Source organism: Thamnophis elegans, chromosome 7, assembly GCF_009769535.1.
Source record: "Thamnophis elegans isolate rThaEle1 chromosome 7, rThaEle1.pri, whole genome shotgun sequence".
NCBI lineage: Eukaryota > Metazoa > Chordata > Lepidosauria > Squamata > Colubridae > Thamnophis > Thamnophis elegans.
Window position 1 is genome coordinate 21459867 of NC_045547.1, and position 19628 is coordinate 21479494.

Below are 19628 nucleotides of genomic sequence, written 5' to 3' on the forward strand. Positions count from 1 at the left end.
TGGTGCATCTATTACTCTGAAAAGTACAGTAATTATTTTACCAAAGTAAAGGAGTTGTAGGAGCTGTATTTCCCAATACTTACTATTGACCTATTTTCCCACCTGAAAACCAAGAAGGACACTGAAAAAAAAAGGAGTATGAGACCACCTTTCCTAACAGGCTGGGCTGTAACTTCATAATCTCCCATCTATACTTCTGGTAAATTCAAGTTCTATAAAAATCTTCAGGACCTAAGATCTTTGTTTCTATAAACTGAGATTATGGAACTTTTAAACTCTAATGAGTCCAAGGTGATGTCAGAAAAAAAAATGTATTATTGTTAGAATCATATTAGAATTTTGGAAATGCATGAGATTCAGGAATTGATCCCAAACAAATATTTTGGGTTCATGCACTCTGCTAAACCATGCTAAATTGGAACCATTTCGAATTGTAATCCAAAATAATTTAGTTGCTTTACAGTATTGTGTAATCCCAAGCCATTTGAATTTGCAATCAAAGTTTTCCCTTTTTAAAAAGGCAACTGGATTTTGTTTTGCTGAAGTTCAGTTCAGAAACTCGAAGAAGCTTTTTGATGAGAAACAAAATGTCTTCAAGCTTATCAAAGTCCAGCTGCCTTTTTAACAAGCACTTTTGGGGCAACCATGACCTGGATGACTGAGAATCTCCATAGAAAATCAAAATTTATATTGTAGGCATTATACATGACTTGTCCCTTGATAATATATTCAATAAACCACCAGTAATATAAAATATAGTTTAGCATGTTGTGGGAACCCAGCAACTATGTGGACAAAGTACTGTTGACATAAACTCCTACAACACATTGCTTAAGCTATAAAAGCCTTACTAAGATGGAAGCTTTAGAATCAAGTCTTTTGGACGTTACCCATTCCTGATGCTGAATCAGTAATCCTGTATCTATTTACTTGGGAGTATGTTATCAGGAACTCGGTAGGAATTATTTTTAACAGATGAGTTTAGTATTGCACTTTCAAGATATTCTATACCCGTGATGGCGAACTTAAGGCTTGTGTGCAAGTAGCATGCAGAGACATCTCTCTGGGCATGGCAGCTGTCGCCCGTTGCTTTTTCAGGTTCGCATGCACAGCTGGTCTTTGAGTGCACCAAGAAGCTGAGCTTCCAGTTTCCAGCACAAACATGCACACTGGGGAACTGGTCTTCCAATTTCTGGCGTTCCCACATGTGCGCACCGGGGAGCGGCTTTTCCAGTTTTTAATGCTCCTTCCACATGTGCATGCTCCCGTTTCAGCAGTCAGTGCCAAAAAGGTTCGCCAACACTGTCCTATACACTTGACCAAATCCAAAAACCAGAGTTACTGTATTCATTCTTAATTTCAGCTATGTTTCAGCTTTGGGTATTAATTTTTTCCCAAAAATAAAATGCATGTTCACACAAACCTTGTAAATATAGGGCATGATTTTCTATATAGATAGGTTTCAAATGATGAACTGCTCTTAAAATACTAGAAATTGCATAGGCAAGCTATTTCAGAGATTTGCAAAGGAAGTTCCTAATTACTGTATTGGGCCAATGTAAATAAATATAAATTCTGTACTGAAAAAGCAAAGGAATTATAACTATCAATGGGCAACATTTGAGAAACCATCTCACTTATTGCCCAAGGTTGTAATTTGAACTAAGGAAGGCATATTATTTTAACAACTATTTTAAATCTCATTGCATAGACATTTTTGAATGCCAATGGGTAACACATCCTAAGGCACTGCACCCTCTCCATGGGATTCTAGATGTGAGAGTATGAGATAATAGCTGACAAATGATTCATTTTGACAAATCCCTTGATATAATCAGATTCAATGTTCAGTTCAAAACCCTTGTTATGCTGAGTAATAGGAACTGGCAGGGAGAAATCCACTAGAAGTGAATATTTGTAGCTTAGAGTTGAACTGTGAAGTTGGTGCTTTCTAAGCTTGGTTGCTCATCTGTGGACCTTTTGTTACTCAACTAGGTAACATCATCATCGCAAGTGAGTGAGAGATTTGCTGCTTTTTAATATGCAGTTAGCTTGTCCTGCCAATTTTGGTTAGGATGTAGTTTATTTTTTGGTCATTTCTTGATTAGAATCTTATTTTCTGCCTGGTTATTTGCCTGGTTTTGATCCCTGCTTATCTGAATGTGGGCTGCTGGATATGTGTTGTAGTTCTTTTCCCCCCCTTCCTAGATTTATTATTGACTCTTTTGAATAATGTGTAAATGTTGTTCATTTCAATATGTCAATTGATGGCTGATTCGGCTGAATACTGTTTTTCCAAGAATCATCTAGCATTTTTGGATTTGGATTTGGATTTTGCGATCCAAAAATGTTAGAGAATTCCTAGAAACCTGACAGTCAAACACATATATGAATCTGTGTCTAAGTACAGCATGCAAGCAAGCTGCATTCCCACAATGATTCATTAAAAAATAACCATAGTTTAAGAATCCAACCATAATGCCTGGATTCATACAAGATAGTAGTTGAACTTTGGCATGAGAAGAGCTGCAATAGTGTTATTTTACTGCCTTTTTAGGGTTATTAAATGTAAATGAAAACAGCATCCTTATGTAACAAAAGAGAGGATTTTGACGGGAGAAATGTTGTATCTGCTAAAATCCCCCAGTTAACCAGATTCTTAAATGACTCTGCCTTTATTATATACTTAAGTGCCCTTCATTTTCTTTAGTCATTGTTAGTGGCAGATTATTCTATGCCAAAATATTTGACAAGGATCTTTAACAGGTGAAATTGGAAGACTTTCATGAGATGCCTTTGAGATAGATTAATATTGCATTAATAGCCAGTACTTGTGAATAGTTAAATGGAAGGAAAATATTTTGTTTCAGAAAAGAGATAGTAGTACGTTACTAGAGCTAATCATTTGTAGCCATGTCATATATCAAAGCTACCTCAGCTGCACTCCAGAAATATTATAGCAAACATCAAATAAATTGACTATGAAGAAAACATTGGCATTTCCTTCTTAGTCTGTTGTTTGTTTGATATTGAGTCGACAGCGATCTCTTTTGTCAAAAATAGCCAGGAAGCTAATATGTTTGTACTGACATCATCTTTCATCAGATGGTCAAAATATCAAGCTCTCTAAAAAATCAAACAAGCAAAGCTCCACAATAATTGCCTTTCTTTTTTATTAACCGCAAAAGCGATTCAGGCAACACACTGAATACAAGCCATCAATATTTTTAAAGCTGGCTGCATGGAGTTTTAAAGTCAATGAGACTAAAATCAGCTCACATGGGGAGTCTTGTGCTAGAGCACCAACTGGAAACAAAACCACAGCTATATAACTAGAAAGTGGTGGGTTGCCAAGTTTTTTACTACCAGTTCGGCCGTGCCCCCGCACGCCAACACTTCTGCGCATGTGCAGAAGCACCCGGCAAGTGGGTGGAGCCTCCCACTGCTTCACCCAATCCGGGCCAAACCGGGAGCAACCCACCTCTGAACTAGCAGAACTACCTTCTGTTCCTGAGAGATGCAAGAAACTTTTAACCTTCATGCTGCAAACTTTGGGTTGGTTGAGTGATGGGAAAAAAAAGCCCCTCAAATATTCTAAACCTGGTACCTGAGAGGTTTGGACTACAATCTTCAACCAATGCTTTCTATAGGTAGGTTTCTCTAATTCAGGAATGTCAAACTCAAGGCCTGTGAGCCAGATCCAGCCCATGGGGTGCTTAAATCTGGCCCACGGGGCCAGCCTGGAAATATCAAAGGACCTCTGCTGGCAAAAACAGGCCATGGGGAGGAGGCCCCCGCAAGGCCCCATGTGGCCTGTTTTCAGCCAGGAAAGTCCTGCAGGAGGCCATGGAGGCCAAAAATAAGATTTGGAGAACTGTGCACAGATCCCATGCCCTGTTTTGGCCAGCAAAGTGCTGCAGGAGGCCATCCAGACTAAAAATGGGGGCATGGAGGGAGGGTCTGCACATGCACCCTATGCCCCACTTTGGCCAGCAAGGTGCTGCAGGAGGCGTCTGTCCCATCTCCCCCACAGCTCCCAACCCCCGGCCCATGCAGGAGAACTACAATGCTGATCTGGCCGCCGAAGAAATCCAGTTTGACACCCCTGCTCTAGCTAATATGTGTTGAACTCCATTATCTCTGAAGGACATCCATTAAGATAAACCAGAGTAATCTGTTCCAATTTGCAACTGATCCTAAAGTTCAGAGATCTCATTTACTTCCTTTTATAATTACATGGTAGAAGTCGAAAAGTGATTTCTCCCATTGTCTATCAATTCTTTCTTGATGTTTGGATATTTTTTAGGAAACAATCACATCATCCTGGTTCTCCAGTTATTGACTGAGTTTGCAGACTGCAGTAGGTTACAAACTTTGGTTTACCAGTCGTATTGCTTGAGGTCACAAATTGCTAATCCAATACGAGGAAAATACATTCAGACCCAATTTTCTTCAATGCTATGGCACAGCGAACTATAAACTAAACCCCACATGCTGGGCTGGCATGGCATGCTAGGTTTAAATGGGGTTGACTAGTCTGTACTTCAGTATTACAGAAACAAGCAGAGATTTGGTACAAACTTTCAGTGCTAAGCTCTGGTTTAATGAAAACTCATCTCACTTTTCCTTAGAGACACAGAGATTTACTGCAGATGGGCTGAGAGGAGCAGGGGTCAGATTCAATCATGCCTAAATATTTTTCTGAAGAACCATAATTCTAGAGCTCTTTGAAAGTGAAATTAAGGAGAGAATTGCTTGTCTATCTGGTCCATCCCTAAAAAGGCTGTCCTGTAGACTCTCTCTGGATGGCATCCCCTTGGGTGTGATGCGTGGTAGTATACGACTGGTATGGGCCCGGTACGGGTGTACCAGTGCCTGCTGGAAGCACCAGATACCATTCCAGTATGGTGCTCTGGAGGGATCCACCCACCCGCCCACCCTCCTTACCTGTATTTGAACGTATGGGGCGTCGCTGCACGTTGCACGGAGCAGAAGGCACCTGTGTGACGCTCCGCTGAGCAGCTGGAGCGTTGCAGAGCATCCAGGCAGTAGTACGCATGTGTGCAATGCCTGCATGCTGCGCATTTAATGTGGTGGACGCCCAGCCCCGTTGCAATGGGATCCGGAACTCACCACTGTTGTGATAACCTTCACTAGTCTCTCTGGATAGGTAAAGTCAATTTGAAAAAGGCAACCTTGAAAAGATCCAGATCCTGAGTTTTAAAGATGATGATCTACCTAGAAGCTACAGGTAGTCCTTGACTTAAGACTTTAACTGAGCCTGGAATTATCACTTGTACTGGTCATAAAGAGGATTGCCATGTACAAAGAGGATCATCTTTGTAACGTTCCATCCACTGATAGTCAAAAAGTGCAAAATCATATACCTCACTGAAACCCTCAGCATATTATATCCCTTTCACTGTTCTTTTAAACAAACACAATTTAAAAATATATTATTCTGACTATTAAAAATCAGAAGTTTCCTGTTACCACCACACTCATCTCAAAACTGTGGCTGACTTCATGTCCCAAAGGTGCTTTTTCAAACTTTTCTTTGTTTTGCTTGAAGATTTTTTGCTTGTCACCCAAGAAGCTTTTTCAGTCCTGAAACTGAAGAAGCTTCTTGGATGAGAAGCAAATGTCTTCAAAGCAAAAACAAAGAAAAGTTCAGCTGCCGTTTGAAAAAGTCCCTTTGGGACAACCATGACCTGGATGACTGAGAATCTCCATGGACATATCAACCATCTTCATTGTTATCTAACACTGCAGCAGATTCTGTCCTCTCAACCCAAGCAGGACCCATTGCACATGGAATATTGTGATGCTCATAAGTGCAAGGACCCATTGCATAGTTTTTTCAGCACTGCCATGATTTCAAATTAAACAGGCCAGTGTTAAGTAAGGACTACCTCTATCTACGTAATAATAATCTTTTGTTGCAGGGAAACTTTAAGCACATTGCTGTCTGATTTATATAATTACAGTAAAGGGGATTTCTAGGACCTTAAAATTTATGCAGCTAAAGGGAACATTTATTTTCAACTCGTTTTCTCCTTACCTCCCATGAGGAAGAGAGTCCTGCCACATACTGCATAAGGCCTCGATCCCAGCAGCAGCCCAGCACCCCGATAATCCATCCAAATAGGATGATAGCCACGCCATGCCATAAAACCAGCTGTCATTCGGCGTAAATCTGCAATGTGAAATAAAGTCCGGTTAATATTAGTCATTGTTTGTCTGATGATTTAAAAGCCTAAGCCTTTTGGTGCTGAACATTTGGTGACTTGCTAAGGTAGAACTCTTCTCATGCACGTCAAAAAGAGGTGTTGCTTCATTGATTTTAAAGAATAGAAATACAGAATCATCTGTTCTGTCGAGTTTCAAGTGATCATGCTTGTCATCAGATAGAAAAAGATGACAGTTACGTACAAAGCTGGTTTCATCTACAAATATTAGTTGATCAAAATAAAGATTGCTTTTCACTAGCAAAAGACTAGTAGGGAGTTACAGACATGTTTAATAATTCAGTTTAAAAACTAAACTTAACATTATTTTTTTCCTTAAAATCAAGAGTTTTAAATTTTATTCCCATTTGCCTCTTCTCAACACTTGCCATTCTGGCCCTTGTCAGGGATGACCTGCAACTCAATTATCCAGAAATTGCAGAAGAACAAGTCTGAATTAACAATAGCAAGCATAACCCCAAGACCAAGAGAGTAGGAGATATTTGGTTGTTGTCTCTGTTAACTTTGTTCTTCCACTACTTTCTGTGATCTTCTTTAAAATGCAAATCCCCTTTATCTTATGTAAGTTGAGAAACAGGCATGTTTTCAGGAAAGAAAAATGGGAACAAGAATCTGCTTTGAATAGACGAATGTCTCCATGCTCATGGGAGTACTTGCCTGTCTCTAATATTTTAATATATTCTTTTTTATTTTTTATATAGAGTTTTTTATTTTTCATTTTCATAACATATAATCACAATGTATACTATTACATAGCCAACACCGTACTGTAGTATTAAATGTTTACATCAATTCATCTTACCATCAACTCCCCAAAACAATTATTGTCTCTTCTGCTCTCCATACACCCATATTTGTCACTTTCTTCTCCCTCCCTCCTCCCCCTCCCTACCTCCTTTCTTCATTCTGTCATCCTTCTCTTCTCTACTTCCCTTCCTCTCTCCTTCTCCTCTCTCCCCTTTCCACTTCTCCTTTCTCTCTCCTCTTCCCCCCGCCCTATCTCCTATCCCTCTCTTTTTCCCTTACCTCTTTCCTCTACTTCACACTCTTCATCTCATTTACTTGGTGTATTAATATATTCAATACCATGGATAGCAATTATAGATTAGACTATATATTTCAAACCAGAGATTAGAGGAGCAGTGTAACACAGTGGCCCCCATCTGTTTGGGCACCAGGGACTGGTTCCATACAGAGAGTTTTTCCGCGGACTGGAGGGGATATAGTTTAGCATGATGCCTGGATCCCATAGATGGGGCTTTGCTTGTTTGCATGGGCTGGTTTCTGGCATAACAGATTTTATTGCAATAGACAGTCTTATGGCTAACTTAGATTATATTAATGCAAGATGAGACACTGTCTGCATTGCCATAATATGTTGAAGCATCTTAAAACATGCATCTTTAAAACACCATTCTGGCCATGTTCATTAAGTGTCAACTTCGAATCAAACCTGGCAGAAGCATTTTTCTATATCTCAGTTGCCACATAGGGTGGGGGGAAGGAGGATAAATGTGTTGCTAGACAAAACACAAATCTTTCTTGTGGGAACCAAGGTCATCTCTACAGATGGTGGATAGAGACGAGGAGGAGTGCCTGGAGAGCCTGCCAATTAACCTAATTGGCCAACGTGACCTGAGATTTTTGGGAAGGGAGTTATTTCCTACTTTAATTATACTAAATGGTGGAAACATTTAGAGTTGGTTTTCCATTTGATTGTGCCGATATGATGCACCCAATAAAGAAGTTCTTAGAGAAGGACCTTAGCCCTCAAGTTCTGATTTGTTTGGGTCTGTTAGTCAGGCTCTTGACATTAAGTTGCATAAATCCAGTCATGCACTACAGCAAAGTATGAGTGCTTGTTACATAAGGTATAATTAGTTTGGGTAACATTTTCTGTTTACCTTGTAAAACTAAGTCACAAAGGTTGACACAATGTTTAGCCAACTTAAATGTAAATTCAGACATAGCATTCATAGCATTCAGTAGCATTCATAAGGTTTAGATTTTGTTCATTTGGGAATGTGAATTGACCTGGGACTCATTGCAACAGATATGACCCCAACAGTATTACCAGAAGACCACTCAAATAACTCTACTCCGTATATGAGAACTGATGCTGACGTATCTATCACCAGCACCATCGCACAATTAGTTTGCTTTCAGCTCACCAGTGGTTAAATACATTGTGGATATTCATTTCTGTATGAGTACAGACTATAAATTACATTCAGAAATCATCTGCCATATTGAATTGCACTTGTACAAGAATATTTGGATGATGTTAGTGGCATTCTCCAAGCAAACAAATGTATTATAGTGGAAGAACGATGCAGTGAACTCTGCTGCCAAAGCTATTTGCCAAAGTAACTCAGTTTGTCTTCAAGGTGTCAGAGGAATTTCTATGGAAATTATTCCCACTTCTCATACTTTGAAAACATTTTTAGTAGCAGACATATCAGGAAAAACCTTTTTTTTAAAAAAAAAATCCAATCTTTATCTGCCCTGGTACAACTGCTGCCCAAGGACGCCACTCTCAAAAGGCAGCGTGGTGTGAAAGGAAAATAGTGAACTGGTTATTGGAATTGCTCTGTGTTGTCCAAAGCTATCTGGTTGGCATTCCTTCCCTGTCACAATGTGGTATACCGAAATGTCAAGGCTGCGGACAAGTCAATTCAGAGCACATCTTTCAGTGAGAAATGAATGCACGGATATGCTGAATCAGCCCACTACATCTATTTGAAAGAAAGAGGTCAGAGAAGAGAGACATGTTTAAGCATGCCCCATATCAGAATTTGAAGCAATTGAATAGGTCTAATATCAATCAAACCAAGGTGCTGTCCTCCAAGGATGCAACGCTACATAACTTTACTAGGGACGTTCTCCTGTCATCCAGGATGAGTTTCACAATAGGAACATGAAAAGAGCAGTATGTATTACCCCTGCCTTCTGCAACAGGACATCCTATCACACACTGCTATTTTTTCTTTGACTTTTCTCCCCGTGTAAAAAGGATCTATTAATCCCTCTACATTTAAATAGTTTTCATGATGTTCTTTGAATACTTCTCACATTCCTTGCCATGGACTCCTGTTGTGGCCTGGCAGGAGCTGTTAGAGCTGTCGCCAGACTCCGACAGCGACGGGGCTTATGAGTCGGCCTTGGAGGAGATGGAGGACCCTGGACAGGGTGTCAACTCCGAGCAGGGCGAGGAGAGACTGGTTGGCCACCAGGTGGCGGCAGAGCATTGGATCAAAGGGAATGTTCATGAAAGCATTTGGGAGTTGTATCAGGATGCATGCAAGAGAAGGGCTGATCAGCGTAAAGAACAACTGAGTACTTACAGGAGATGATAACGAGCAGCTGTTGCTCGTTAGGATCTCGTCCTGCTGATAAAAGAGACTGCTGGTGCCACGCCCTGGTGGCAGAAGTCAACGTTCCTCGTTCTCGTTCCTCGTTCGCTTTCACAAATCGAGAGAAGCCAACTTGGATAAGTGGCTTGATATATAGGATCCTCTTTGCAGTGTTTTGTGAGTTATAGGACTTTTGCCAGAGCAATTATCTTTGTTTCTTTTGGGCTCGCAGCCAACAAGAGCCAGGACTGATTAAAACATTATTTCATACGTCTGTTTGGCTTTCGTTCCTGAACGGAGAAGGGGGGTGGGTCAGAACAGACTCCCATATGATAAATGGGGAGCATGACACTGTCAGCATGCAAGGAGTAGTAACCAAGGTAATGGATTCTTTTTGTTCCCCTTTTGTAGGAAATCATGGGCACATTTCCTTATGTTGGTCTCCACGTTGTAAAAAAGATGTTGAGACTTGAGAAAGGGTGCAGAGAAGAGCAACAAAGATGATCAGGGGACTGGAGGCTAAAATATATAAAGAATGGTTGCAGGAACTGTCTTATGAAAAGAAGGACTAAGGGTGACATGATAGCAGTGTTCCAATATCTCAGGGGCTGCCACAAAGAAGAGGGAGTCAAGCTATTCTCCAAAGCACCTGAGGGTAGGGCAAGAAGCAATGGGTGGAAACTAATCAAGGAGAGAATTAGAACCAAGGAGAAGTTTCCTGACAGTTACGTAGAACAATTAATCAGTGGAACAACTTACCTCCAGAAGTTGTGGGGGCTTCAATACTGAAAGTTGTTAAAAAAGTGTTGGATAACCATTTGTATGAAGTTGTGTAGGGTTTCCTGCCTAAGCAGGGGATTGGGCTAGAAGACTTCCAAGTCCCTTCCAATTCTGTTATTCTATTCTATTCTATTCTATTCTATTCTATTCTATTCTATTCTATTCTATTCTATTCTATTCTATTCTATTCTATTCTATTCTATTCTATTCTACTATGTTGTTGCTGTTTACAGGATTGGAGTAAAATGTGCAGTTAATAATGTAAAGAAATTTTGGATGAGCTATTCTCTTTATTCTTTGCTCCGGAATGAGGCAAAGTATAGACCAGGGGTGTCAAACTCACGTTGTCACGGTAGTGTCATGCGACATATCGGGACTTCTCCCCCCCCCCTTTGCTAAACTGGACGGGGGTGTGGTTAGCGTGTGATGTATCTGGCCTGTGGGCCGTCAATTTGACAACCCTGGTATAGACCATTAGCTTTCTTCAGCTAACTCCTAAATTTCTGTGGGATTGCAACTGCCATCATTCTCAGCCTTCACCTAGTCACATTTCTCTGGTTAAATGTATCTGGTGCACATCAAGTCAGGAAAACTACTGCAGGAATGATTACAGGAACATAATGATAATTGCATAGCTGAAAGAAGAAGGCTTGTAAGAGCTTAAATCAATAATACCCGTACTAATAAAATCTGACTGCCTATCAGATTTGTATGCCGCAGTAAATCAAAGACCACTTACTTTACTGGCTAGAACTGTTATTTCTATATTAACCACTCAGAACTATTTGATTGCACAGGGATACAAATGTAATACATAATCATATCTACAGTATAATGTAAAACATAAACATCTACAGTACAATGTAAAATATAAGCAATACATCTTCACAGTAAGGTAAGTGTAAATAAAACATTCACCATAACTAACTCACATTAAAAATAACCAGCCCTAACAAATAAAATCCACACTAACCATCTGCTACAACCATTAAATAAACAATATTATACAGTACATTCTGCAAACAATCTTTCATTCCTACGGATAGATGTGCTGAAAAGTTTCGAGCAGCTAAACTCATCTTGCTTTCTGCACTTTGCTTACCCCAATCGTTGGGAAAGGAACTTTCTTTCCTCAAGTTGCCACCTAAGCAGCAAACGTATCCCTTGGCTAAGTGCTCAGTCTAAACCCCCAATCTGACTCCAAAGGCCCTAAAAAGGATAAACTGTCTTTAGCTGTAAAAAACCAAAAACGTTTGAATTGATCCATATTTCCATCAGTCATCCCAAATTCTCTGTTGTCTTTTCATCCTTTCCATTTTTATTCAAAAACATGCATTAAAAACCAGACAAAGCTTTGACTGCATCCTCATGGCCCCCATCCTAACTTTTTTGACTATGCCCTATGGACACCTTGCTTCTGGTCCTTGACTCTTCTTAGGCTTAGAATAACTTGATTGTCACTATGAATGTACACTAATCGGCATACATTAAAATGAAATTTTGTTGCATACAGCTCTCAAAGGGTCACCACCTCCAATATACATTCCATAAATGTGACAAAATAAATAAACAATGCAAAATTATGCATATACCCACATATATTACATGACACAGAGAAGCAACACAGTCTAGTTTGGATGTATACATGTACACGGCGAGAAAAACGAATCTTGTGAGTTTACCAGATGGATGGCATAGGGAATGAAGCTGTTACAGAATCTGGAAATCCTGCTAGAAATGCTTTGAAACCTCCTCCGTGAGGGCAGCAACAGAAACAGACCGTAAAGTGGGTGTGTGGGGTTATAAACATAGCGCTTATAAGCAGTATTCTGAATAATGGGATACAAGCTTTCTGTAATCTTCTCAGCTGTCCTTAACTTTCTCCGTATGGACTTTCTATCTGAGGCACTGCTGCCACCCAACCAAATAATGATGCAGTTTGTTGAAATGCTCCCAATTGTGCCTCTCTAAAAAGCCTTCTAGGTTTTGGTTGCTGCTTTTAAAAGCTATGCCTTGGGTTCCTTCAGATGATGTTACATTTCTTGTCCCATAGGACCCACAAACCTGATTCTTTAGGTTCTCACTTCTTGGGACCTGCATCCATCCATCCATCCATCCGGCTGTCCATTTGTTTGTTTGCTCATTTACAATGAAAATCTCCCCCCAAAAGAGGAGAAAAAATTAGAATGTCATTGGCCTGTTGATGACACAAGAATGGGAAAAAAGCTTTCTTAAATTTTAAAGAGAGGAAGTGCCTGTGACTAGTTGTTGGTTTGCAAGAGATCCCTTACTGCGCAGAATAGGCAGGGTGATGATTTTTAAACAATAAGGTCTGTGCAGGGGGAAATCGGATTTTTTCTTCTTCACATGGTGTGATACCTATGTAGATCAGGGCACTGTATGCTTTAAAAGGTGCCTGTACTTTTCTTAACAATAGTACAGAGAGTTCTCTTAGTGCCTTAACAGCCGTTTGAAGTTAGTGTATCAATGCTCACATTGCAACCATTGTTGTGTGTCTCACAGTCACATGATCACTATTAGGGCACTTTGCAACAGGCATGCAACAGTCATGTGATTGTCATTTGTGTGTGTTCTGATAACTGGCTTGCAACAAGCAAAGTGAATGGAGAACATAGAAGTCATGGTTGTCACGGTGTTCTTTTGTTTTACCAGCTGCGCTTAAACTCTGAGACATACGGTAGAGTGACTCTTATCTGTAAACTCACTATGCATGTTTTTTCTCTTCACTTTCTGTTTTGTTTTTGCTTGCCGAGGAGGTAGGCGAGAAACTCTGCCAAGATATAATCATTAGCTAGTAAGTTTGTTTGTTATTTATTTTACAATAAAATGTGCTTTCTTAGAATATATCTCGGGTTTATTTTTCTTAATTGTAAAGTATACTTCAAGGTAAAAGCACGATCCATCCTTCATTAAGTATAGGGCTGAATTTCCACCCCTCACAGTGGTCACGTGATGTCTTACTTTATGATCGAACAAGAAGTGCTGTTGTAAGACAATTGGGGTCACATGATTTTCTGCTTAGCAACTACAGTACTTAGTACACTACTCCAGTACAGTACTGAAGTTAGTGGCCTCAATTATAATCATTAAGTGAGGACTATCTGTATGGAAATGATTAGCCATTGTTTCTTTCCAAAATCTCTTCACAATTTTCCTCTCTAGTTTACAACCCCGGGGATCTCGTGGTAAGGAAGATTAGAATCCAAATACTAATCTTGCTTAGCTTTTTAGATCAGCCAAGATCAGCTAAATGCTCCTTAATACCACATGCTTACACTAGAGCTTGGGGAATAGGGCGGCATACAAGTTCAATAAAACTACAAACTACTACAAACTAGAGCAGGAGTGTCAAACTCAAGGGCCAGAGGCCAGATCCAGCCCACAAGGTGCTTAGATCTGGCCCGTGGGACCACCCTGAAAACACCAAAGGACCAGCCTGTGATGCCTCTGCCAGTGAAAACAGAGCTTGTGAGGACTGCAAGTGGTCCTCCTGAGTTCCATTTTTCCTGGCAGAGGGTTGCAAGAAGCTGTCGCAGCCAAAAATGGAGCGCGGGAGCCTGCTTTTGCTGGCAAAACACTAGGGCCCCCAAAGGCGCCCCCAACATGAGTAGTATCGAACTGGCCACACACCCCACGCCCCATGGTCAAACACAACCCTAATGTGGCCCTCAATGAAATTGAGTTTGACACCCCTGCACTAGAAAATACTATGTGGTACAGCATAAAGCACTTTATATATCATTTAGCTTGGCCCTGAGGGAACATTGCTTGTCTCACTTTCTCTTAGTTCTGAGCAGAGAAAGATGCTTTTAGGAATTTGGAAGGAAATCCATTTTGAAGATATTTTATTTAATATTTGAGAGGACCATCGTCTAGATCCATTTGCAGCTTGATATGAAAAAAGAAGGAAACAGGCTTCACATTTTAATATTTTCTGTAATTTCAAGAAATGGTTTTCCCTCAGTTCGCTATTAATGGAAGCAAGAGAAAAAGGCAAGAGATGTTGCCCTTAATGCCAACATGTTCTGTGAAAAGGACAAACTTAAATAATTAATAGAAATGTCAAGTGAACTCTTGGCATTTACCTGACCTGCAAATATCCTATACTTAGATATAGCCAGTTGTTTTTAAAGTAGGATTCTGCGTAGAGATGAAATATACAGGAAGCCCTCATTAGTTTTAAGAAAAAGAGGAAGGGGAACATAACTCCACTACTCATTTACCAATGACCTGTAGAGGAAGTTCTTTATAATTTAGTGAAAATTGATTTGTAGGTATTCCAAAAGTATTCAGGAAAAATACTAGGGGTGCAGGAACCCCAAATAGCCTAATAAGGACTGGGCATTTTGAAGAAAAGTAAGAGAGAATTGAGAATAGAATGGAAAATTGTAGAAGTAGATGTGACTAATAGGAATGCTTAAACACTTTCAATTGCATATCTGATTTAATATTTTGTGTTTTGTGCAGGTCACCAGCAAGAATATAAAGAAAAAAAAAGAAAGCAGCATAGAAAGATATTAATTACAGAATAGACTGGATTTTTTAAAACCTTTTTTATTATTTTGGTTTATTCTTCTATTAACATTTAAATGAAAAGCCTTTTCTTCCAAGCTCCACATGTGAAATCTACATTTAAATCAATGCCATTTAAAAGTGAGAGGAAATGTATAACTATATATAACTATGTAAATTGCATCTCCATTGGTTTTGTCCTACAAACAATTGATTTCCCTCCCTGTGATTTAAAAAAAGACTGAATTAGAAGTATATTACAATGACATTTTTTAAAAAGAAGGATATAAGCAATTATGCATTAGGATCACTTTGAGTTGGATTATTCTGAGACTGATGCTAGAAAATAATGTTGCATTATTATAATAAACTTCAGTAAAGTCTTTCTCCTGCCAATATCAGCCAGAGATCTCCAACTTTAGAGCACTCCTTTGTCCCTATAACGACGTTTCCAAAGCTAATTTTTCCAATGCTGGAAATCATGATTGAAGAAGGGAATTCTTTAGTGGGTCTAAGTTCCTTCTAGCTGCCTAATATTTTCCTGAATAGGAATATAAACAAAATTAGAAGTTTGCTTAATGAATCATCTCTCAGTCACTCAAATGGGAAGAAATTCCCTTTAAAAGAAATACACACACACATTCCAAATAAACATTATGGGAACAAATGCCTCTCCTTGTTCACCTCTGCTCTTTTAGTTTTAGAACTATCCATAGCTGTGATCTTTGAGCATCTCATATGGTGGATGATATTGCTCTGAAGAAGACTAAAATCAAGAATATTGGGTATTTGTCTTCCCATCCTTCCTAAATAGGCACTTTCTTTGTTGGAGATAGATCATGGTATGTATGCAGATTATATGTAAATGAATTCAAATGGTTTCCTTAATGTGCTCTTATCCGAATGTTAGGACTAGGGTGCAGAGGAAGAGTCTATAGCTCAGTGATCGAGTGCTCTAGAATTTTCTGTTCAAAGGTGAGGTGGCTATGAGCCTCCTGAATGAAACAGTGGAGAACAGATGCCTATAGATACAGATCTTGATGGAGACATAGATCCAGGATGTTTTCAGAAAAGGCTTTTATTGTGCTAGTGCACCATGTTTATTCACACCTGTGATACAGAAGGTTAATGTGACATCATCTTGCATTTGTAACCTTCTTTCTATTTCTATTTCTATGAGAGACAAGGTGGCGCAGTGGTTAGAGTGCAGTACTGCAGGCTACTTCAGCTGATGGCTAGCTGCAATTCGGCAGTTTAAATCTCACCAAGCTCAAAGTTAACTCAGCCTTCCATTCTTCCGAGGTGGGTAAAATGAGGACCCAGATTGTTGGGGGCAATAGGCTGACTCTGTAAACCGCTTAGAGAGTGTAAGACAGTGGTGAGTTTCAAAATTTTTAAGAACCTCTTCTGTAGGTGTGGCCTGCTTTGTGGGAGTGGCTTGGCAGTCATGTGACTGGGTGGGTGTGGCCAATTTGTAAAATGTGGTGAAACTCACTTAACAATGTTCTTGCTTAGCAACCAAAATGTTGGCTCAGAAACTCTGGCATTTGAAGCACGCAAGTCTTAAAGCTGTCAAGTTACAGGACCCTTGCACCCCTAACCCTTTTGAAAAAAAACCACAGGGGTGTTCAAACTTGACAGCTTTAAGACTTGTGGACTTCAACTCCCAGAATTCCTCTTCCAGTCATGTTGGCTCAAGAACTCTGGCATTGAAGTACGCAAGTCTTAAAGCTGTCAAGTTACAAGACCCTTGCACCCCTAACCCTTTAGAAAAAAAACTCCAGGGATGTTCAAACTTGACAGCTTTAAGACTTGTGGACTTCAACTCCCAGAATTCCTCCTCTCGCTCTTTATCTTGATAATGTGCAGATGGGCGGTGGGGGGGGGGAGGGAGCTGGAACCGGTTCTAAACGGCACTGTAGATTTAAAGAAGACACCCTCATGTCAAGCTCAGTCCCTGGTGACTGTGAACATATGCAACAGTCTTACAGGCATTGGCATGGTTATGACTTTCATTGTTTGAATACTTTTTTTTCTTCATATAATTCCTGCCTGCCTGACCATAAAAAACACTATGTCCCACTTATAGTCCCATAAGTGCCCATAGAGGGGCAGTATCAAGATGGCCACAAGACTGGGGCAGTATCTTGATGGCATAAAACTCATGCTGTCATTCACCTCCTGACTCATTATTGATGTTTCTGCCTGGGCATGGCTGTCCAAATAGAAAATCCTTTTTCTTAAAAAAGATGTTCAGCCAGATTAGAAGTGATGATTACCGTAGGTGTTCATGTTCCTGATCTTATCACCTATATATAAAACTCTCATAAAGATCTTTTACCAATATAGCATATTCTGGATATGAAATGACAGGAGTTCCCATCTTTTCTTCCAGTACATCAGACTATTTCAGTGGCATAAATTTAGTCAAGGTAGGGATGAAGAATGTCTTGGAGCCCACAGGCCCAAGAGTTCCATCAGCACATTAAAAATTTTTGAAGAGAGGATCTCCTTGTGGTCTGCTGCAGTGCTGGTATGTATTTATACTGGAAATTAGGCATTGGAATGGAGGGTCGGGATGGTAGAAGTTAGCTGCAAGCCAGCGTGTTGACTTGAGTGACTGCTAGATGGAAGCAAAGCATTACAGAAAAGCTCTCTCAGCTGCCATCTAGAGGTCTTCCAGATTGTTGCAATGAAAATGAAAACTGCTGAAATTGCTCTGCCCTGAGAGAGCATGCCAAAAATAGTTCGTGCAAGTCTCAAGCATCAAAGTTGCACTGGTCTTTTAGAAATAGCCACTGTTACTTTAACTGCTTAGTAATGTTGGGGAGGTCAATTTGAAAGGTTTGCCTTGGGCCCCAGGATTTTATTAATGCCTTTCAGCTATCAGATGCACGTAATAATTATTTTTAAATGCCATTTTTAAAAAATATAAAAATCCCTTTCTCCTCATAAATTACCGTACCTGGATTTTGCACACCGATTTATATAAGTTATATATACTATAATATATTTCCACATCTGAACCAGTGGTGAAATTCAAATATTTTTACTACCAGTTCTGTGGGCGTGGCTTGCTGGGTGTGTCAGGGAAAGGATACGGCAAAATCTCCATTCCCTCCCCATTCCTGGGGTAAGGATATTGCAAAATCTCCATTACCACCCTACTCTGGGGCCAGCTAGAGGTGATATTTGCCAGTTCTCCGAACTACTCACAATTTCCACTACTGATTCTCCAGAACCTGTTAGAACCTGCTGAATTTCACCCCTGATCTGAACCCTAAATTGTTGGCATAGTAGACAAAATTTTAAATTCTGATCAGATGGGACTTCTTTTACTAGTGAATTCCAAACACAGGCATTTCATATTGGACTTAAAAGGGAAAATAAAATGGAAGGAATCCTTGCCGAGTCTGAGGGATCATTTTGCACTTAGTTTTTTTTTAAATATAGGCCTAATAATTCCTTCTTGACTTTTATTCCAAAGAGTAAATTTAAACTTTTCAATGGGAAACTAATGCGATGCTTTTATTACAGCCACTGACCAACAAATTGGACAGTTGACAGCAAAAATAAAATTTAAAAAGTATGAGAAGCCATGACATGGAAAAGAAAGAGGGATATTATTTGGAAAGAACAATAAATGCTTTAGAGTCTGAAACATTTCTAAGATGTCAACAGAAGTGAATAAGACATTTGCCGCAGTGCAATAAGGAGAGATAGCAGAATATTAAAAGTAGAACGTAGGTCTAAAAACAAAAAAACAAAAATAAAGTGATAAAAGTATTTTATGAAATACTATAATTCTACCCATTGAACTATGATGCTATTAAGTCAATGCACAGGGATATGAGTTTGTTTATATTTAAGTGTGTATAACTAAATCTTCTATTGGTCCATGACAAATAAGATATGACAAGAGATAACACCTAGGTGTAATGTAAGAAACACAGGTGAACAAAGTACAAATGTACATCAATAAATCAGAAAACCAAGAAATTATTTTCCTACTTAGAGAAAATGCAACTTTTAGGTGGTGTTGCTTCTCTAGTTTGATAGCGAGAAACAAATAAGATGGTCCTCAAGACAGAAGGGATTTCTCTTGGCAGATGAAAATGTAAGGGTAGAACATAACTTATTGTGAAAAGGGCTCTGGGTTACAACAGTGTGTCTCAACCTAAGATGAGTGGACTTCAATGTCCAAAATCCAGTTCCAAGTCTGGCTGGGGAATTCTGGGGAGTTGAAGTCTACACATATTAAAAATGCTAAGGTTGAGAATCATTGCATTAGAATCATGGGTTCCTTCAGTGTACAGGGACAAGTTTCAGTTTGCAAAAGGAATATGATTATTCCCTGCAGACAGCTGGACATTAAGGTAGGTTAGAGAGGTACGTTTGCAGTGTGACTGGTAGGTAACATTAAATAAATAAATAATTTGCTCTTTGGAAAAGTCTCATGGTTATATACTGCCAGCCACATTAAAGAGTTTTGTCAAACTTCTGCTTTTGAAAGCAGAGAAAACACAACCGAACATAGGGTTGGAAGGAAACAGGGAGATCTTCTAACCCAATGTCCTGCTCAGGCATTCCAGACAGATGGCTGTCCAGTTTCTTCTTGAAAACCTCCAGTGATGGATTACCTTTAACTTCTGGAGGTAAGCTATTCTACTGATTGTTCTCAAAATCAGGAAACGCTTTGGGGATAGCCCCTCAA

General features: G+C 39.6%; 1 protein-coding gene across 1 annotated transcript in view; it reads right to left on the minus strand.

Moving 5' to 3' along the window:
• The window catches only part of TMEM178B (transmembrane protein 178B), a 342999-nt gene that overhangs the window by 36682 nt on the left and 286689 nt on the right, over positions 1-19628 (minus strand). Inside the window, 3 exon segments of the mRNA XM_032222156.1 lie at positions 6062-6079; positions 6082-6164; positions 6166-6196. Coding sequence (XP_032078047.1) covers positions 6062-6079; positions 6082-6164; positions 6166-6196 — 132 coding nt within the window.